This window comes from Drosophila pseudoobscura, chromosome X (assembly GCF_009870125.1).
Source record: "Drosophila pseudoobscura strain MV-25-SWS-2005 chromosome X, UCI_Dpse_MV25, whole genome shotgun sequence".
NCBI classification, from domain to species: domain Eukaryota; kingdom Metazoa; phylum Arthropoda; class Insecta; order Diptera; family Drosophilidae; genus Drosophila; species Drosophila pseudoobscura.
In genome coordinates this window covers 2,607,959-2,626,831 of record NC_046683.1, presented here as the reverse complement: position 1 = coordinate 2,626,831, position 18,873 = coordinate 2,607,959, and the positions used below count along the sequence as shown (strand labels likewise).

The 18,873-nt window shown below is 50.5% G+C and overlaps 1 protein-coding gene across 1 annotated transcript in view; it reads left to right on the top strand.

The window, feature by feature from the left end:
* The window catches only part of Vsx2 (Visual system homeobox 2), a 36,543-nt gene that overhangs the window by 16,977 nt on the left and 693 nt on the right, over positions 1-18,873 (top strand). The window contains exons 4-5 of the mRNA XM_001355657.4: positions 16,556-16,730; positions 18,148-18,823. Of these exons, the coding sequence (XP_001355693.3) occupies positions 16,556-16,730; positions 18,148-18,823 (851 nt within the window). The remainder of the gene's footprint in view (positions 1-16,555; positions 16,731-18,147; positions 18,824-18,873) is intronic.

Sequence of the window (18,873 nt, the reverse complement as noted above, 5' to 3'; positions counted from 1 at the left end):
GTGGCTGCCACGCCCACTCGCACACACACACACACACACACACACACTGGGGCACCTACTGAACGTGCACCCGGGACGCCCCAGAATCGAGTCGGTGGGCTCTCCTCCTCGTCCTCCTCCTCCTCCTTGTCCTCCTCGATAACTTTGCCAAGAGAACTTTTTGTGCTGCCAATTTCGTCTTCGTGTAAGTGTGTATGTGCTGGTGTGTGTGTGTGTGTGTGCTGGTGAGTGCCTGAGTATGTGTATGCCTTCTGGCTCTGCTGTGTTTTGTGTCTGGGCAATTACACGTTTCTGTGTGAATAAATTTGCAACCCCGAAGCCAAGGCGAACGAGTTTCAGAGCGGGTTACTCGTACTCGCACTTATTCATTCATTCATTCATTCATTCGTTTCTTAGAAGCGTTTCAAATGGATAAAGGAAGCATTTGCGATACCACAAGGTAGGCAAATATGACCCTTGGTGTTTGATCCTTACCCCTTCAAAGCCATCGCTCAAAGGATATGCATCTTAGTAGAGCCTTACTTCTCTCTAGGGCGCTCTCTTGGGCGTTCTCTTGGGCGTTCTCTTGGAAACTGTGCTCGATAGATCTGTGAAAAGCGAAATTATTCAAACTCGAATTGGAGTCTTGGAATCGTTGTTCGCCCATAACAATGGTCAGTGCGGCCAGCCGGCCCACAAGTTCTACGAAACTAATTTACTCAAGTGTCGACGCATCCAACTGAACTGAACAATGTCTCGATACTCGTAGAGAGCCAGAGTCGGCTCTGAATGAAGCTCTGGTCAAAATGTGCAAGCGTCATTGGAGCTGCGGCCCGCGATTGGCAGTTGCCCCAACCCATGTGGTTGTCTGGGCTGCCTGGGAACCAAAAGCGGACCCAGACCCAGACCCAGATCCAGACTCAGATCCAGACCCAGACCCAGGGCAGTCGATGGCAGGGGAACAGACTTGTGGCAGACAAGTCGACTCGCCGATGCTGCCACTTGACGCAATGCCGTCTGCCTCCACATCGCTGGCGATCGTGTTACCTGCCTCACATCGCTCTCCCCGCCCGCCGCTCTCTCCGCCCGTTCTGTTCTGCTCTGGGGTCCCGAGGCATTTTCTCAGGCCGCCGCTGATCGTGAAACTTCTTCATTTTGTTGACTCTGCGCCGAGTACCAATTCGCTTAAAATGGTATCAGTTCTAAGAAAAATATTATTTTTTTATAATTTCTCGAGTGCGTTAATCTGTTGGAGCAGGGAGCAGACGAGCTGCAGTTCGATCGTTTCGGGTTGTGCATAATCACGACGACTCTTCGACTCTTCGATGGAGATGGGAATGAGGATGGGGATGGGGATGGAGAGGGACTCCTACTCCTACTCCTACTCCGACCTCGGGTACCCCTTTTGTTGAGTGAAAACAGACGGAGAATCCAGCGAGTTGCAGTCTGGAGTGCGATCGCCCCCCTCCCCCCTCTCTCCCTCTCCCCGGCCCCCCTCGCGGGCCGCTTGCCACACACTCTTTTGGTGTTGACGTGCCCCGCCGCACAAAATGAAACGTCAATTTCAAGAGTTTTTCCTGGTAATAATTAGTAGCTGAGGTGGGCATTTAAATACTCGTCGTCTTCCATTTTTTGTACGGATACCGGGTACTGGTTCTCCGCGTTCTCCGGGTTCTCCGCGTTCTCCGGGTTCTCCCTCTCCTGGCGGTATTCCTCGTATTTGTGTATTAAAATAAAGCCACAGCAGCCAAATAATAATGCATATAATTGCGTTTTAAGTAGTTGCTGACGACGCGGCCCGGCGTATTGTGTTACCTCCGCCCGGCGATGTCAACCCCGACATCATGCCAGAGGGAGGGGAGTGGAGCAATGAGTGGATTTTAATTTTCCACACTTGAGGTTTCCAGGAAAATGAAACGGAAACGCGTACAGCAAGTGGGTGGCTGTGGTCTCCCCGCCCCAACCGCCCCAAAAGTTCTTTGGGTGTACAGGGAACAGTCCCAGAGAGATTCAAGGTGATACAGAAAACAGAAGTACCTCGAAAGTAACACGATTTGGAATCAACATAAGCCTGATTCCGAGTAAACTCCATTTCAAGCAGAGTAATTGAGGGTCTCGATTGGTTTGTACCCCTTGTTATCGATAGGGGTTACTTTGGAGGCTTGTGGATGCTTCGAAAGTTACTCAATTAGGAATCGACAACCGCTGAAACCCCTACCAAAACTCACCTTCAGGTAGACTCCATTTGAAGCAGAGTAATTCAGGGTCTCAATCGGTTTGTACCCCTTGTTATCAATAGGGTTTACTTTGGAGGCTTGTGGATGCTTCGATCAACTCCATCTAAATCAGAGCAATTCAGGGTCTCGATCGGTTTTGTGATCTATATACCTATTGTTATCAATAAGGGTTACTTTGGTGGCTTGTGGATGCTTCGAAAGTTACTCAATTTGGAATCAAAGTACCGCTGAAACCCCTACCAAAACTCACCTTCAGGTAGACTCCATTTGAAGCAGAGCAATTCAGGGTCTCGATCGGTTTGTGATCTATATACCTATTGCTGTCCATAAGGGCTACTTTGGAGACTTGTGGATGCTTGGAAAGTTACTCAATTTGGAATCAAAGTACCACTGAAACCACTACCAAAACTCACCTTCAGGTAGACTCCATTTGAAGCAGAGTAATTCAGGGTTCCAATCGTCATTCCATTATAATGTTTGTGGTCTATGCATTGCTTTTGGGTGCTTATGGATAATTTCATTTAATATTGTAGTCTCTTACAACAGTTATCGTCATTTATTTTATCATCTGTCATGGGACGTAATCCCCCAAAGTTCGCTTTGACAGGCAGTTAGTTCGATGGGGATGGGGTGGGGATGGGGATGGAGTGCCGAGGGGGAGTGTTTTCCCCGAAGAAACACATGTAAAAGTCAATGGGAACAATGTGCCACTGTGGTTTTTATCCCGGGGGAGGGTTTGAGCCACCGTTCCTGGTGCCCGGGTGCCTGGTGCCTGGTGGCCGGGTGCCTGGTGGCCTGGTGTACCGGGGTGGATGCTGCAAGTGCGTTGTGGCACGTTACTTTTGGGCAGGATGAGGCCGATGATGTTGCGATGACACGTGTAAGTGCAGCCACATTGTCGCAATTACACTTATTGCTCGCCGGAGATGTGCGGCGGGGAGGGGGTGGACAGGAGGCCGCTTGGGCGGACGGGTAGATGGACATGGACCTCGCCCTGGTACTGTTATTAATTTGCTGCGTTTTGTTTGTTGTTTATTTCGAGTGGGATTTGCCTGGGCCTCTGCCCACCCACAGTGCGGAAACGTGACCCAAGCCGTGTTTCCCTCTGGCCTCCACCCAGCAGTCAGCGCCCAGCACGCACTCCATCCCACCATCCCATCATCCCATCAGCTACATCCTTTGCCTCATCTTTGTCATACCGTGGTGGACCTATTAGCGCGAAATGAGCACCAGATCTCATCGGAGGCCGTCATCTCGGAGTATTTCAGACACCATGCAACATGTAGTACGTTCGTTTTTTGTGCCTCCCCTGCGCGTACGTGTCTTGAAGTGGGAAAGTAGCTTGTTAAGCACTTAACGCTTCCATTGGCAGGCCTCTTGGGTCTCTGTCTCTCTGTCTCTCTGCCTCTGTCTCTGGCCACTGGAGTGGAAGCGGAGAGGCGCTCATTTAGAAATCGATTGCGGCAGCAATTAGCCGATAGCCCAGAAATGAATCCCCCCCACCTACTCTACTCCACATTCCCTCCCGATACGAAGCACAAAGACATAGTTCCATAGATGTAAACCAACCCAAAATGCCTGAACAATCTGCTCAAAATATTCCAATTCATTTCGCTTCTTGTCTTACTTTTATGCATGTGTTTTTAAGACATCTCCGCCTCATGGCACCTCCTGGGCGGGTCTCCAAGGATGGGACTTCCTTCACGCAGGAGCATCACTAGAACCCGTGACCACCGCGAGAAGGGTTTATTGTTTGGTCTAGTCCAGTGCGGATAGTTTTGGCAAGATCAGTACTCAGGGACTTGCGATTCGGGCAGTAGGAAGGCTCCCTCGTCCTACCTTCTTGGCAGGCATGCTCTTCCTCCACGTTGTCTTCCCACTTCCAAAGTGCGTTTCTTGAATCAAAGTTTCGATGGGGATTGCTGCCTTGCTAGATGGTGAGTGATGAGAGAGACCACGAGCTTGAAACTTGGAGCCTGGAGGCTCTCCCGAGCTACCTTCTTCCTGGTCGGCCTGCTGGTCCCTGGGAGCCAACAATCTCTCTTTTTCCTGAATAGTCTTTTGTCTACTCTTCCTTCCTACTTCCACCACTCGATGGCTTCAATCGAGTCGCTGTCGAGACTAATCTAATGAAAAACGGTGCCGAGGCGGTAATTGAAACACTTTTCCCTTTTGGGGAGCCAAAACTCAGCCAACAATTAGGCACCGGCTAACGATTTCTCGCCCAAAGTGCTGTCATCATCCAATCCAGTCCCAGTCCCAATCCAAGGAAGAGGGCAATCAGCTGGATCCGCACTGAATGAAGCCTATTATCGCGTTTTGAAAGGCGTAATTATCGCATGACAATCCAAACGGAATGTGTTATATTTGTATTTACTCAATAAACATTATCGTCGATCGTACAACCCAGCCCCAGCCCCATTCCAATTCCAATTCAATTCAATTCAATTTCCAGCTCCCACACAACGAACTCGTTATTATAGCCCGATTCGGGAGGGAGAGAGAGGGCTTGTGGATTGGAAAATTAGTCATTTGGAAACTGGTATTGTTGTCTGTGGATTTCCTGTGTGTTTGAGTGTTCATCTGGGAAGCGCCTGAGTTTTCTCAGAGTTTCAGTTCCCATAAACCAGATCATAGATGCATACACTGCATGGATCATCAAAAGACTTGTGTGGCTTCTCTCCCAGAATCGGCATGTTGGAGGAAAACACTTCCAGAGGGTGATTCGTGAAGTTCATTCCCAAAAAGGTTTGCCCGCAGAATCTCCCGGACTGTAATAACATCTAACCAATTGCCGGGGCTATAAATACACGATGGCACATCCATCCAAAAGCGATCAACTGTTGGCCATATACGGTGGGTCTGCCACTCCGCAGTGCATTCAACTCGCAATGATTTGAAGACTTAAATGGAGGAGGAGGAGGATGAATCACTAGCTCTAATAATGAGCATGAATCGCCGCGATCAGTCTAATTTGGCGACTGTGGCAAATTCTGGTTAATTTGCCCCCAAAGCCTTTCACTTTTTCCCGCTGCCAACAATGGGAATAGTCGAGGAGGAAGACAGGGGCAGGGGCAAGGGCGGGGGCAGGGGCACGGGCAGGGGAAAATATAATTAAAAAGGTGTTATTATATTTTCACGCCTCGACTGCGCGGAAAAGTCAACAGACAGACCTGGAAACTGGCGACTGCCACTACGAAACAGAAAAACGTCAACGACTCCGACTCCGACTCCGACAAATTATTTGCAGAATCATCAAATTAAAGGTTTGATGTTGATTTCAACAAGCCCCGCAGCACGGGCGGGCCAGCAGGAGGGCGGGGGACAGGGCCAGGGAGAGGGAGAGGGACAGGGAGAGGGACAGGGACCCTCGCTGGAGAAGCGACTGCATGTACTCGTACTTAGCCGAGTATATATGTATATATTTGAATACATATATGTATATTGAAAAACTGAACAGTCATGCCATGCACTGGTCCCAGCAGCCCTCTAGTGTCTGTATAATTTTCGTTCGTTCTCTCGAATTGGCTGTCATAAGTTTTGAGTAGAAAATTGGTGTGCAACCAGCAACAAATCCGATTTCAACCGTCTGACAAAGCAAACTGTATTCTCCTCTTTGTTGGTGTTGGTGTTGTTGGTGTTGCCGTTCAAGTGTGGCAGCGGAGCAAAAGGATTTCTTGATTGCGATAATGAGTTATACTTAATTTTCTTGCACCGAAACGCGAGCCTGAGAGCCTGAGAGCCTGAGAGCCCGAAACAGACCCGAAAACCCAATTGAAACAGAACGGCCACTTGAGCAGAGGCTGCCGAGGGCCAACAAAAACGGAGACGGAGATGGAGATGGAGATGGAGAGAGGGATCCCTGGGACTTATAGAGGTGCCATCATGATCAATAACGAAAGGACTGTGGCGCTGCCAGAGGAGTTGGAATCCAACAGGTTGTGGAGTGAACATTTTGCCAAGTATCTAGATCTAAATTCAAAGTCCCCAAATCTCTAAGAATCGTTTTACCTATCCTATGCCTCCATATACCTATGAGAAACCGAAGCCCAAGCAGAACGTATCAAAAGGAAGGCTTTGAAGGGGACCAATTTGGATACCACATACGAGTATACGAGAACAGGATATACCGTCGCTATCTTTCAGTATTTCAGAGAGTATTTAAGGCACCATCTACCTTAGGACAAATGGAGTCCCACTGCAGAGCAGGCCAGATAGGGAACTATCGCTGTTACCCAATGATCTTGGATCGATTAGCAGTTGGGATGATCGGAATCAGCACCGAATAGAGTACGAGTATCTGTGAGATACATAGTCACATATTCAAACCCGTTCGGAGCAGGCATTCTGCTGTTTCATTTGAGAGTGTGGCCCGGGCCAACTAATTTCCTTTGCTGGCGTGGAGTCCATTTGTTAAAAAAGCAAAGCGAAATTTTGACAGTTTCATTGTTTGTGCTAGCCATCGGGCGGGTGGCCTGCGAAAGGGTTGGCCGGAAAGGGGCAGGACTGCATTCCGTAGGTGGATGGGCCGGAAATTAGGCGCGGCCCCGTTCTGCAATTAGGGCAAATATCGGACTTGGACTGAGAGCTGGTGTGAGAGTCGGGAATGGAGACGGGGATGGAGTTGGAGATGGAGTTGGAGTTCCTTGATTGATGGTCATTCATGGCTGGCTGCCATTGATTGATGGGAAACGTAACTTGTTCTCCTTGGGGAACCTGTTTCATCTAGTCTCCCACCCCCCACCCCCCCTGCCCCCTGCCCCCTGGCACTTGCCACTTGCTGTGCAACCAACTAATCCACACTTTCATCTCGCTGTCTGTGAGCATATTTTTCAATTATGTCTAAGCCCCGCCGCAGACGGAGATGGAAGCTTAAAAGTGAAGCTGAAACTGAAACAGAATCCAGATACAATTGACATTATAAATCGCATTTCACGCTAATTTGCAACAACAAGTGGTGGGTGGGAGGGGCTCTATGTATTTGTGGCTCAAAGGAAACTGCGGTTTCTCGTTTTGGCTTTGCCACAGAGAGAGAGAGAGAGAGAGAGAGATACTCCAACAATAAGTATATGAGAAGGGGAAGGGAAACGGCATTCATTGAATAAAGTGAAAGTCCCTCCCGACTGTTGAAAAATTTTACAGGAAAAATGCGAGCATTTTACAATCTGAGCTTCCTGCCAGGTCCCAGTGGGACCTCCGGCTCCGGGTCCGTGTCCGGGTACGGGGGTTCAGCAGGCAAACAAAACACTTACCCGGAAACGGGGAAACGTTTTGAGAAAATTAATTTTATAGATTAGAAACATTCATTGTTGAGTGGGTGGCTGGGTGGCTGTTTCTGCGGCAGGGGCGTGCACGCACTCGAGCAGGGGCAATGAGCCTTGTCAGCTGCCTCCCCGCCCGAAGCCAGAGCCAGAGCCAGAGCCCTGGTCCTCCCCTGCTCTCACCTGCAGCCGTAATTGAAGAATTGTCAGCGAATTATGGTCGGATAATGGGCCCCCGGATTGGAGCTGCAGATGGTGGCGGGGGGCAGGGACAGAGACAGGGACAGGGGCTGGTCACAGCATGATCCAGACTATTTATACGGCACAGTCGGAGCTGCCAGCTTAACCCGCAAAAGTTGTGCACTTTATCAACTGTTGCAATTCGAGGGCGTGGCGCCACGCGGCGTCGCCTGCATGCGTTTGACACTTCAATTGGTTTGTCGCGCCTCACACAGCCTCGCCTCGACCAGCAAAAAAAACCCACCAGAAGAAGCCACGACCGACGAGCAGAAGCCCATCCGAAACAGGGATACCCTATGCGAGAATCTCCCAGAACCAGCCTCTTTACAAAGTGCCTCAAAAGTGGTTCTTACAAGTCCTTACAAGTCGATTCCTTGTGTATTTCTTCGCCCCATCCTTCCGCCAGGACCAGCGATGGGCAGGGCACTCGCGTCAGATACATAACGGGACGAGAGACTGGCAGCTGGAGACGAACTTGTGCGGTGGACTGTTAGTTAGGGGGGAGGCAGGGTGGTGTCAGGTAGGCGTGACATGGCGCCCAAATCGAAGTCCCAGTACCAGTCCTGGACTCCCCTTCGGCCTGTTCTGGCTGCGACTGGCTCTTGTGGCACACGCAAATCAGACAATTTGTATCCAGCGGTGAATATAATTGAAAAATGATTGGTTTACCATTAATGAAAATGATGATGACGACATTGATGTGGATGTGGATGTGGATTGTGGATGTTGACTGCTGTCGACAGGCGACAGGCGACAGGCACCTGCAGTTGCGTCTTCGATTGTTGGGTCAATCGGCCATCGAACGCCTCGATAAATGATTATAATGGCCCCCATGGCCCCCATTGTCCATGACGACGGTGCCAGCGCCTTTCTCCAAGGCTTGCCAGTGACACACACAGGAGGCAGAGAGAGAGAGGAATATTAAATCATAAAATGGGGAACAAATCAAAGAAGTCAGTGGTTTGAGCTTTGAGCCGAGCTGGGCCAATTCAAGACTCGATTTCCAAGCCATCGGATGTACAAAAAAGAGGTTGCTTTAAGCAGATGCCCCCCCGCTCCCTCCCGCACAGCTTTCGCCCTCTGTGGGGCCACCCACTCGTTTCGTAATCTGTGTCAGATGCTGGCACTCACTTTCCCCACTGGCATTGGGGCACGTCCATCGAGGAATTTCTATTTGGCCTCCAGGACCCCACATTGTTGGCGTTTAGGACTTATTAACATTAAATCGCTGGCGCTCAGCAGCAGGCAGGCGGCGCCTGTCGCCTCAAATTGGAAATTCCTTCATTAATTCTAATAAGATTATTAGGCCCAGGACCAGTCCCAGTCCCAGGACCAGTCCCAGTCCCAATGATAATGATAATGATGATCAAATAAGTTTTCGGCTCGACGGCGGTTCGGGATTTGTATTTTGACACCTCGGAGTCAACTCCAATCAGCGGCAAATCGTCCGCGATCCTGTGTCGGCCGCAGGATAATGGTTATCCCGGGGTACTTGCGGTCGGCCGGTCGTGTGAAACTCACAGAACAGATAGTGGTTGCCCCGGAAACCTCCCCCTTCCCACAGATCAGAGTGGAGCGGAGCGGCGCGGACGCTCGAGTAAATCCAATAAGCATAAGTGTGCTCCGTAGAGTCCCGCGAGACCCTGCGACCATTGAGTGCGAAATGAATGAAATTAGCGCGCGTTAATCATAAACAAACTGATGATTCCGAGGAGCAGGGCTCGCATTGGCTCCGAGGGTGGGATGATGCTGATTATGGTCTCCCGGAGCAACCCTTTGCAGAGCAGGGCAGGGCAGGGCTGGGCTGGGCAGGGCAGCACCCTCCACAAATGGTGTGCTCGGAAAACAAAGCGACGACATAACAAGGCAAAACAAACAAACAAATTGCAACAGTTCTCACAGTGAGTGTGGTGGGATGCCTGCCCCTGCCCCTGCCCCTGCCCCCCGTCCCTGCCCCCTGCCCCAATCCCTCTGATGATGAGCAAAATGCGAACCGGCAACCTGCTGCGACGGCACGCGTCCGCAGACTGCTCCGAGGCCGTCGTGCACTTGCCAATTTGATGATAACTACTCAACTGGGAAACCCGAATCAGTGCCACATCCTGCGACGTCCTGCAATGCTGCTTCGCGGCTTGTCTCAAGCTGGGCGCCCCTTCCCCCCTCGTCCGTTGTGGGTGCGCACTGTGCACTGGGGGGGGGGATCGGGTGGGATTTATGGCCTTGCGGATGCACTGCTTCTGCCCTGAATCATAGGAAAAGAGTCGGCACTGGGAGAGTGCCGCTCCATCTGCCTATTCGGGGCTCTTCAGGCCATCGGGAGATGGCAAAATCGTGGTAAGACAACCTTGAGACTCACAAAACTCAATCATCCTATTGAATTCCCAAGTTTTAGGCCATGAAATTTGAGTTTACAGAAACTTAATGGAAAATAATGAAATAAATAAGCCCCTAGAAATCGTTGCCTTCTTCGGAAGCTCCCTGTTTATTCTGCCATATCTGATTATCTTCGGATAACTACATTCTATATTCATTCAAAGTCAATCCCAGTATTTTTTGCTAAATTTATTGAAAGATAATTAGTTTAAACAATTTTTGTATACATCATTTCATTAACTTGTATGTGAAATAATTGTTGTGTTCATATTTTCCTTTTAATATTATCTTCTATAAGGAGATGATGCTTGATGAAAGTTTCTCCTATAAGGAGATGTTTCTTCATACAAGTTTTTCTCAAAGTTTTTTTTACAATCTTACAACTACAACTAGAGGATTAGATCGTTTCGGGATATGAGGGGTCGGTTCAAGACTGTGTTAGCTGAAGATCTGTTCTTATATAACAGACGAGGTGCAAGAAGTGGGGGCTGGGTGTAGACGGCGGGTCGAGGCCGAGTTTGCCGTGCCCCCATGCAAGAGCGGGACAGATCGAGAGAGCGATAGAGAAGGATCCTAGAAGGAGCCTAGTATCCCCTATTCCCATTGATAAGACCTCACCGATATAACCGGACTGAGCCGATATTTAAAGACCTAACCCATAATGGGCTATCGATAGAACAGTCGGCGAAAAACTTGATCTAAAGTCGGGAGAACACTTTGTGCTCTTATTCGATATACAAATTATTAATAAACGATAGTAAATGTATGTGTATGTGTGTGTATATAGGTTACAATGTGGCACAGTGACGGGTAGTGCCAAAAAACAGACAACAATCGGGACTGCTGCACTGCACTGGCTACTATCGATGAACTATCGGCTACTATTGGGCTGCGGAAATGCCCGAATAAAGATATCAAAGAAATCAACCTTCTGCAATGTGGCTTAGGGCCCCAGTCCAGGGCTTTCTCTCCCCCCAAACTCTTCAATTGGTGGCTTTTGGTGTCTTCTAATTTGATTCCAAATTGATTTATCGACTGGACGATTACCCAGAAGTACTGCCATTCGATTGTGTGATGCGCAAACTACTCGCAGTCCAAATATTGTGCAATTGTTGAAGTCGGCTTTTGGCATTGTCTGGCCGCACGACCCGCCCCCACCCCTCACCCCCCGGCATTGTCTCCGTCCACCCCTCGAGAGGCACGCTCTTCCAGCGCGTAATTAGAAAATCGGCTCATTAATCATGATGCATTTAAAACATCGTTTGAGTGTAATTAATAGTTCAGCATTCAGCATTCAGCAGCGGCAGTGGCAGTGGCAGTGGCAGCGTCCAATGTCAAGTAAAGGTCATTAATATGAGGCGACTGTACGCGGAGTCCGAGTGACTCCAAAGTCAAGCCTTTAGTTCCGTTTTTGTAAATTACTCGCGAGAATGAGGCAAAAAAAGCGCCAACACTTTGCATTTACATTTCTTAATCCGCAAAGCTCCATGAAAAGCCCCATCCCCACATCATTCTCTCCCTCTCTGTCTCTCCCTCTGTCTCTGTCTCTGTCTCCTCTATGCGGGTCTGGGCTTTGAATGAATGAATGAAACAAAAGCTCAAATGAAAGCTGGAAATTGAAGAAAGAAAATGCAAAAAGACAGAGGAAAGGGTGAAGGGTGAGGGGTTAGCGGTGAGGGGTGAAGAAAAAAGCAAACAAATTCCGCGAATGTCAATTGAATATTGCATATAAAGTGCGGGATGTCGTTATGAAATTTCCACACGCTTCGAATGGCTGACTGACTCCGACTCCGACTCCCTCCCGCACCCGCACCCGCCCCCGCACCCCCTCCCACTCTCACTCCCCCGTTCGAGTTGATGAAGTAAACCAATAAAGGCCGCATGCCGCCGCACACAGCCACAAAGCCGGGCTAAATCCCCTCAAACACACAGACACACAGACACACACACAGACAGACAGACCACACACACACAGATGCAATCGAATGCAATTCTCGTGCACATGTCACCTGAAAAGGACGAGAGGTCCTGCGAACTGCATATGCAATTTGCGCAATTTTGCAGCACCAGTGAGCAAATATTTGAGGCTTTCCCCTCCCCCCTCGTACTCGTACTCCCCAGCTCCACCGCCAGCTCCGCCTCCTTCCAGGTGGCAAAAACCAGGGGCACCCCCCCCACGGGAATCGAAATGCCTGCCAATACCCTGGCTCATACCCTGGCCCATATCCTGGCCCATACCCTGGCCCATATCCTGGCCCTTTGATTGGTTACCAATATTTTAATTATGGACAAGAATTGGGCCTCACCTTTGTCTGGTCCTGGGTCCAGCTATGGGATCTATGGAATGCCATGGGAAGTATAGAGAGATGGGGATGCCATGGGAAGTAGATGGGAGAGATGGGGAGGCATCGTACAATAATAGTTCATCGATCAGTGGATCGATTAATATCAATCCTCCATCAATGCAAATGTAAGGGATGCGTAGGGAGCGTGATCTCGTGCGGAACCCCTGTCCATCCCACCGAGCGAACTGTGACCTCGTCATCGTTCAATTTGGCTGGCCAGCAATTTTATAGTTCGATAAATCAAAAGCGTTTCCACCCACCGGACTGCAGGACAGTCGGAGAGTCGGAGAGTCGGAAAAGTGGGCGTGACAGTCTCCAAGTGCCAGTCGCTAGGCGGCGGCATCTTCAGTTTCGGTCCATAAAAATGTGGCTGTCCACCCCTTCAGGCATTCATGCACTCGAACTCGAACTCGGACTCGGACTCGTACTCTCGTATAATAATAAATTTTCAATCAGCAAATTGATGTCGTGATTCGCAGCGTATTGGCAGCCGGAATAGGAATTGGAATCGATGCTGGGATAGAAATGGGCACGGGAATGGGTCTAGTAATCATTTAGCAGCAGATTGTCCAGGCTGTTATCTATATTAAAATGGTTGTCATTATCCGGCCAACCCCTCACCACCGCACCCCACCCGTGGTCGGCGGTTGGAAAGTCACATTGGGTAACCCGAAAGGCCGGATCAATAGATTAAAATGGTGATTAAGTTGCTGGCCATCCCGTTCCACTCGATACGATTGAGAGCTCTATGATAATTGCGTTCTGCTTAAGATTAACCCAATATTTGGAGGCGTTTCAAGGGGAACTTGCAGGAGCCGCAATTGGTTTGATTGTAGGGACACCTAGGGGCAGACACCACACGTATCTGCGGCAGGGTTTCGGTTATCGGCAAATTTCCGGCAAATTTTGAAAATTTATGGCATTTCCCTCTTTGATTTCCGCACTCAAAATGGACGCCAGCCACGCCCGGCCCGGCCCTGGCATGGTATCATAATGACGATTGAATCTGGATGATGGCCCGTGATGGGATGGGATGTTGTTTCTGTAGCCGGAACGGCACAAAACGGAGCGGAACATAAAGGGGCTGTGACAGCCAAGGGCCCGGCAGCCAGTGGGGGCATGGCCTGGGCTCCAAATTGCAAAATGATATAATTCAATGAGAGTTGATTAAATTATCAGAGAGCTGCCGGGGCTGGCTACCGGATGGTTGGATGGTTGGACGATGGCTGCCTCCTGGCGGCTAGGAGCATCGTTGACACTCTCTCGCTTCCGCTCTCCCTCTCCCTCTCCCCCCTCTCTCTCTCTCTCTCTCTGTGGCCCTGTTTTCCGGACGCAGGCTGGGGCCCTACAAGGCGGACGTTGCTTGTGTGCCTTGTTAATGAAATTTTCCGCTCCTTTGGCAGTTGCACACCATCTCTCCCTCTGTGTATCTGTGTATCTCTGCTTCTGTGTACCTGTATTGTTTCCATGCGAGTATCTGTGCGTGTGTGTGTGTGTCTGCTATTTATTATTGCAAAATGTTGCTATTGCTTCTGCTGCTGCTTCTGCTTCTGCCTCTGCGTCTTTTGTCTGTTGTTGCAACTGATGATGATGACGTTGACGTTGCATGATGAAATAACAAACCGGATTAATTTGATTTCGTAGGCAGCCCCAGTCCAGGCCCAGGCCCAGCCCTGGCCCAGCCCAGGCTCCCAGTCTAAGGTCGAAGCCAAAGCCGGAACAGATTAGAGGAGCAGCGAGGCCCTGCCCCAAAAGTGGAGCCTGCCCCTTTGTGTCCCCTTGCCCTCTGTGTGGCAGTGTCTCTGTGTCGCAGTGTGTGCTCAAATTAATTTGACATCCGTTGGCAGCACTCTCGAGAACAGTGGCAGGCAATTTCAGGACGCACTGTTTGCCGAATCCCATCTTTAATCGGAGTTGTTCAGCCGGAAAGCGCTCCACGAGTCCTCGCAAATACTCGACAGATCCCCACGGTGAGTCACACACAAGCGACAGTGCGTTTCAAAACAGTATGCTCGGTCTATCGATCTTCTTTGAATCGAATCTTTAAGGAAAATACCTACCATTCCATCGGGTGGATGTGTTTCCTTCTCCACTTGCCTTAGAGCACTGAAACGCACTGTACAGCTGAAAGTTTGGCGCTTTGTTCGCCGGACGCTCCGACAGGCGGGCGGCACTTTGCCAAAATCCGGCAAAAGTTGTAAATTTCCTGGGCTGCAACGGAACGCACTGAGTGGCTTTCGCTCCCGCTTCCGCTCCCTCTCCCTGCCCTTCCGTTCCGTACGGAGTCTCGGATTGCCATTCGGATCTGGGGCTGCCAATTTCTCATGCAACCCGGATTTATGAGTATCCCGAGAGCCAAGGGTACCGGGCTCCTGGTAGGCACCCAAGACTGGCGACAGAACCAAAAGCCAAACCACTTTATCTTCGTTTTGCGAGGATTGAGTGCCGTGCCATGCCGAGCCGTGCCGTACCGTGCCGTGCCGTGCCACGCCCTGTCGTCCACTTAACCCGCGCACGATTTGTTGCGATTTGTTCAATCCGTGTGAAAAGGAATTGGGACTTGGACTTGGTCTTGGACTTGGACTCGACTCTTGGCTCGTGCCATGCCAGTGGAATGTCGAGCAAAAATGTCGCCACAATGGCACCCGCAAGGCAAGTAACGCAGGATCCCTGCCACTCGGTCGCCCCCTGCTTTGCATATTTTGCTTTTTATTATAAATTTTCATTCTGGACGAGGAGGCAGCCACTTCAGTGAGTTCTCGTCCTTCGTCGAATCCATTTTGCCGGGCAATCTTTACTCTCTGTCCCCCGACCCAGTCCCCCTTCCCCATCCCAGTCTCTGTGTCTGCTCCCTGGTTCCCTGGCTCCCCCTTTTCGTACATGACTAATAGCAGAACTAAACGATTTGATGGACCAGAAAAATGATGACTTCTTTTTCGGTGCAGAAGCAGGAGGACGGAAGGATGGCAGGATGGGTTTCGAGGGTTGCAAGTCCCTTTTTCGAGTTAAATCCTTTGCCCGACTCTGCATACAGAGCGGGCTCCTGTGTCCGTGTCCGTGTCCGTGTCTGTGGTGTGTGTGCAAATCCTTTTATTGTGACAGTTGTTGTTGCGGGGCTGGCTGCCTCCTGCTTTTGTGATCAACATTTAATGTTTTCTTATTATTCGTATTACCAGTCGAGAGACTCGAGTCGAGAATCGGTTTAATGTTTTGGAAGATAATCTAATTTGGTCACTTATATGCGAATATGTATATCATTTGCTATTATGTGTGGACCAGCACCGCCCGAGAGTGTGTCTGTGTGCGCGTCTGTTTGGGTCTGCTGCTGCTGCTGCTGCCACTGGCGTTTGTGGCATGTTGTCATCGCCAACAATGGCCACATTCTGCTGGCAGTGGCTCAGCCAAATGGGGGCATTCAGCGGGCCAAGGCCTCCCCCTGGAGATTGGGCGGCGATAGAGGCTTATTGGGGGCACGGGGAATCGAGAGAATCGAGGAAATCGAGGTCCTCTGTGGAGGAAACAAACTATGAAGGCAAGAAGTGGCAGCTTCAGTTGTATTTGTGGCAATATATCTTGCCCAAACCATTTGGTAAACTCTGAACGATCGACTCCAAGGCACGTCGGGGTCACCTTTCAGCGGATAACTGGATATTCGCGGCTTTGGGCGGATAAAGCTGATTGATTCGTGGATCAGACGATGCAGGGAAGAAGCAATTTCAGTCTTGGATATCCCCCTAAAACATCAAGCATACTACGCCCTTGGGTTTCAGGCATCAATATGTGTAAGGAGTCCCTCTCTCTCCCTCTCTCCCTCTCTCCTTTGTGTGTCCCCAGCAGCTCAGGAGCTCAGCAGCTCAGCAGCTCAGCGGTTTATGGTCCAAGTATTAGCATTTAAAAAACATTCCATTTACATTTTTTCAATTTGGATGAGTTTTTTATTTAATAATTTGCAATTTGCATGCCATTTGGCTCCGACTGGAGAGCATTAGCCAGCCATCGGCCAGGCAAGAGGTCAGCGTCCATATGGCATATGGCAGCCGAACGCAGGACCCCAAATCCTCCCAAATCCTCCCTCGAATGTACCATTAACAGCGCTCTGTTTTGCTTGATATTCTTGCAGGTCTGGTTCCAGAATCGCAGGGCCAAGTGGCGGAAGACCGAGAAGGTCTGGGGCGGCAGCACGATCATGGCCGAGTACGGGCTGTACGGGGCGATGGTGAGGCACTCGCTGCCGCTGCCGGACACCATCTTGAAGTCGGCCAAGGAGAACGATGCGGTGGCGCCCTGGCTACTAGGTATGGAACAGAAATGTAAATGCAACAATCATATCGAAACTATCAAGCTATAGCCCACATTCACCATTCACCATCTGCCCTTCCCTTCCCTGCCCTTCCCGCACCACAAGCCCTTGGTATCCACTCATTCGGGCAATAAGGAAACGACGGTGACCCCAAAGGAGGGTTTAATTAAATTTTGAGCCGCACAAAGGACACCAGCTTGGGGATTATAAAGTGCGCGGTCGCGGTGCAGATCCCGTGGAAATTGTGAGCATATTTGGCGAGCATGTCCAACAACGAGAATCGAATCTTTTCGTCATATGTTGCGCACATTTCCCGAAATGACTTTGCGGATTAGCAGCCCTCTCCTCGCCTCTGCTATCCTCTCCGACAAGTGCCACCGGTTTGCCGGGCGGAAGGTCGCGGTGGCACTCGACCAGAGGGGGTGGCTCCGTGGCCGGATACGACTTTCTTTATTTGTTAATAATCGCTTAATAAATGCAAAATGCACACGCGATGCCACGAAGCAGGCAGAGAGGGGTTGAATCCCCCCTCCATCATCCATCCTACATCCTCCATCCACCGCATTTCGCATCCCAATGAATTCCTGCTTTATTCGGCATTTATCGTTTATCTATTTCCATTGTGCTGCCTTTGGGACGGGGAAGAAAGAGCAGGAGGAGGAGGAGGAAGTGCTGGAAGTGCTAGAAGTGTGGGGTTAGACGCATAGTTCATCGGCTTTTACCCTCCTCGTCCTCCTGGTCCGCTCCATGACTCGCAAATTAATTCCCAAGTAGCCGTGGCCAAAGTCGGTTCGGGCCTTAAGTGGCTTATCGACGACTTAGCGAGTGGTCGCCCATAGTTCATCTGGGATTGGGATTGGGCTTGGGATTGGGATTGCCTGGGAGTTTTTAATTAAGTCGATATGTCAAATTAGTTGGCAATTGATAGAGCACATGAATTATGTATTTTAATGATGTTTATAGAACTTAATTGGAAGAGCAATTAATGGGTAGCCACTGGAGCTGCTCTACCAGTTCTTCCAGGAAGAAACTAAAGATCTACTCGTAGAACATCTAAACTTCTCCCAATTGGATGCATGTTTGGCCTCTTTTGTGCCAAGTTATGGGTTTATTTGTAAGGAAATTCCTTAGGCTATAGAGCTTGCATTCGATGCGATACGGGGCCACAGGTCAGCGCATTCCTTGGCCACAGGCCCGGTGATGGCCGACCCCTTCATTTCGCCCTTGTTGTTTACTATGACCCCGGCATTGTCTTCAAAGTATATAAACCCCAACATAGATATATAGTTATAGCTCTTTGCAATCCCAAACACTCCCTCCTCGGGCAGCACCACCCTCCACATAGCTCCATGAAGCACAGCAAAACACTTCCCTGTAAATATCTACATATGTGCCTCTCTAATCTCCATCAGGCATGCACCGCAAATCGATTGAGGCCCAGTCCGCTCTCAAGGACGATTCGGGGGTGAGCGATCACGAGGACTCGGCCGGCTCGAAGTCGGCCCACTCCGAGGAGCTGCGCTCCCACTCGCGGGCCCTCAGCTCCTCCACGGAATCGCTGAACGTGGTCAGTCCGGCGCCAAGCAGTTGCAACACCATCACCTCGACGGCCCCCCCGACCTCGACGACGCCGCACGGCAGCAGCGGCTATGCGGCCGCCTCCTCGGCAGCCACCACGCCCACCGGGGCCAACACGAACAGCTCGGGATCGCCCCACATCGAGCTGGGCTCCCCATCCCCGCAGCAGTCCCAGACCCAGTCCCAGACCCAGACCCAGGCCCAGCTGATGCAACAGCAGCAGCAGCAACAGCAGCAGAGCCAACATTACTTGTCTGGAGGTGGAGCCGCTATCGCCACCGCCACCGCCACGCCGAGCTACCATCCGCTTCTGGATGCGGCCAATGCCGCCGGTGCCGGGGCCGCGGCCTCCAGCAAGGACTTCCACTTAATCATGAACACGGCGGTGGCGGCTGCGGCTGCGGCGGCCCAGCAGCAGCAGCAACAGCCCCAGATGGCGGCGGCGCCCCCGGGCCTGCATGCCCATCATCTAGCTGCCGCCCTCATGGAACACGATCCGGATGCGTTTAGGTGAGGCAGCAAAAGTCGATTTTATTCCAGATAACCGATATTTTAATCGA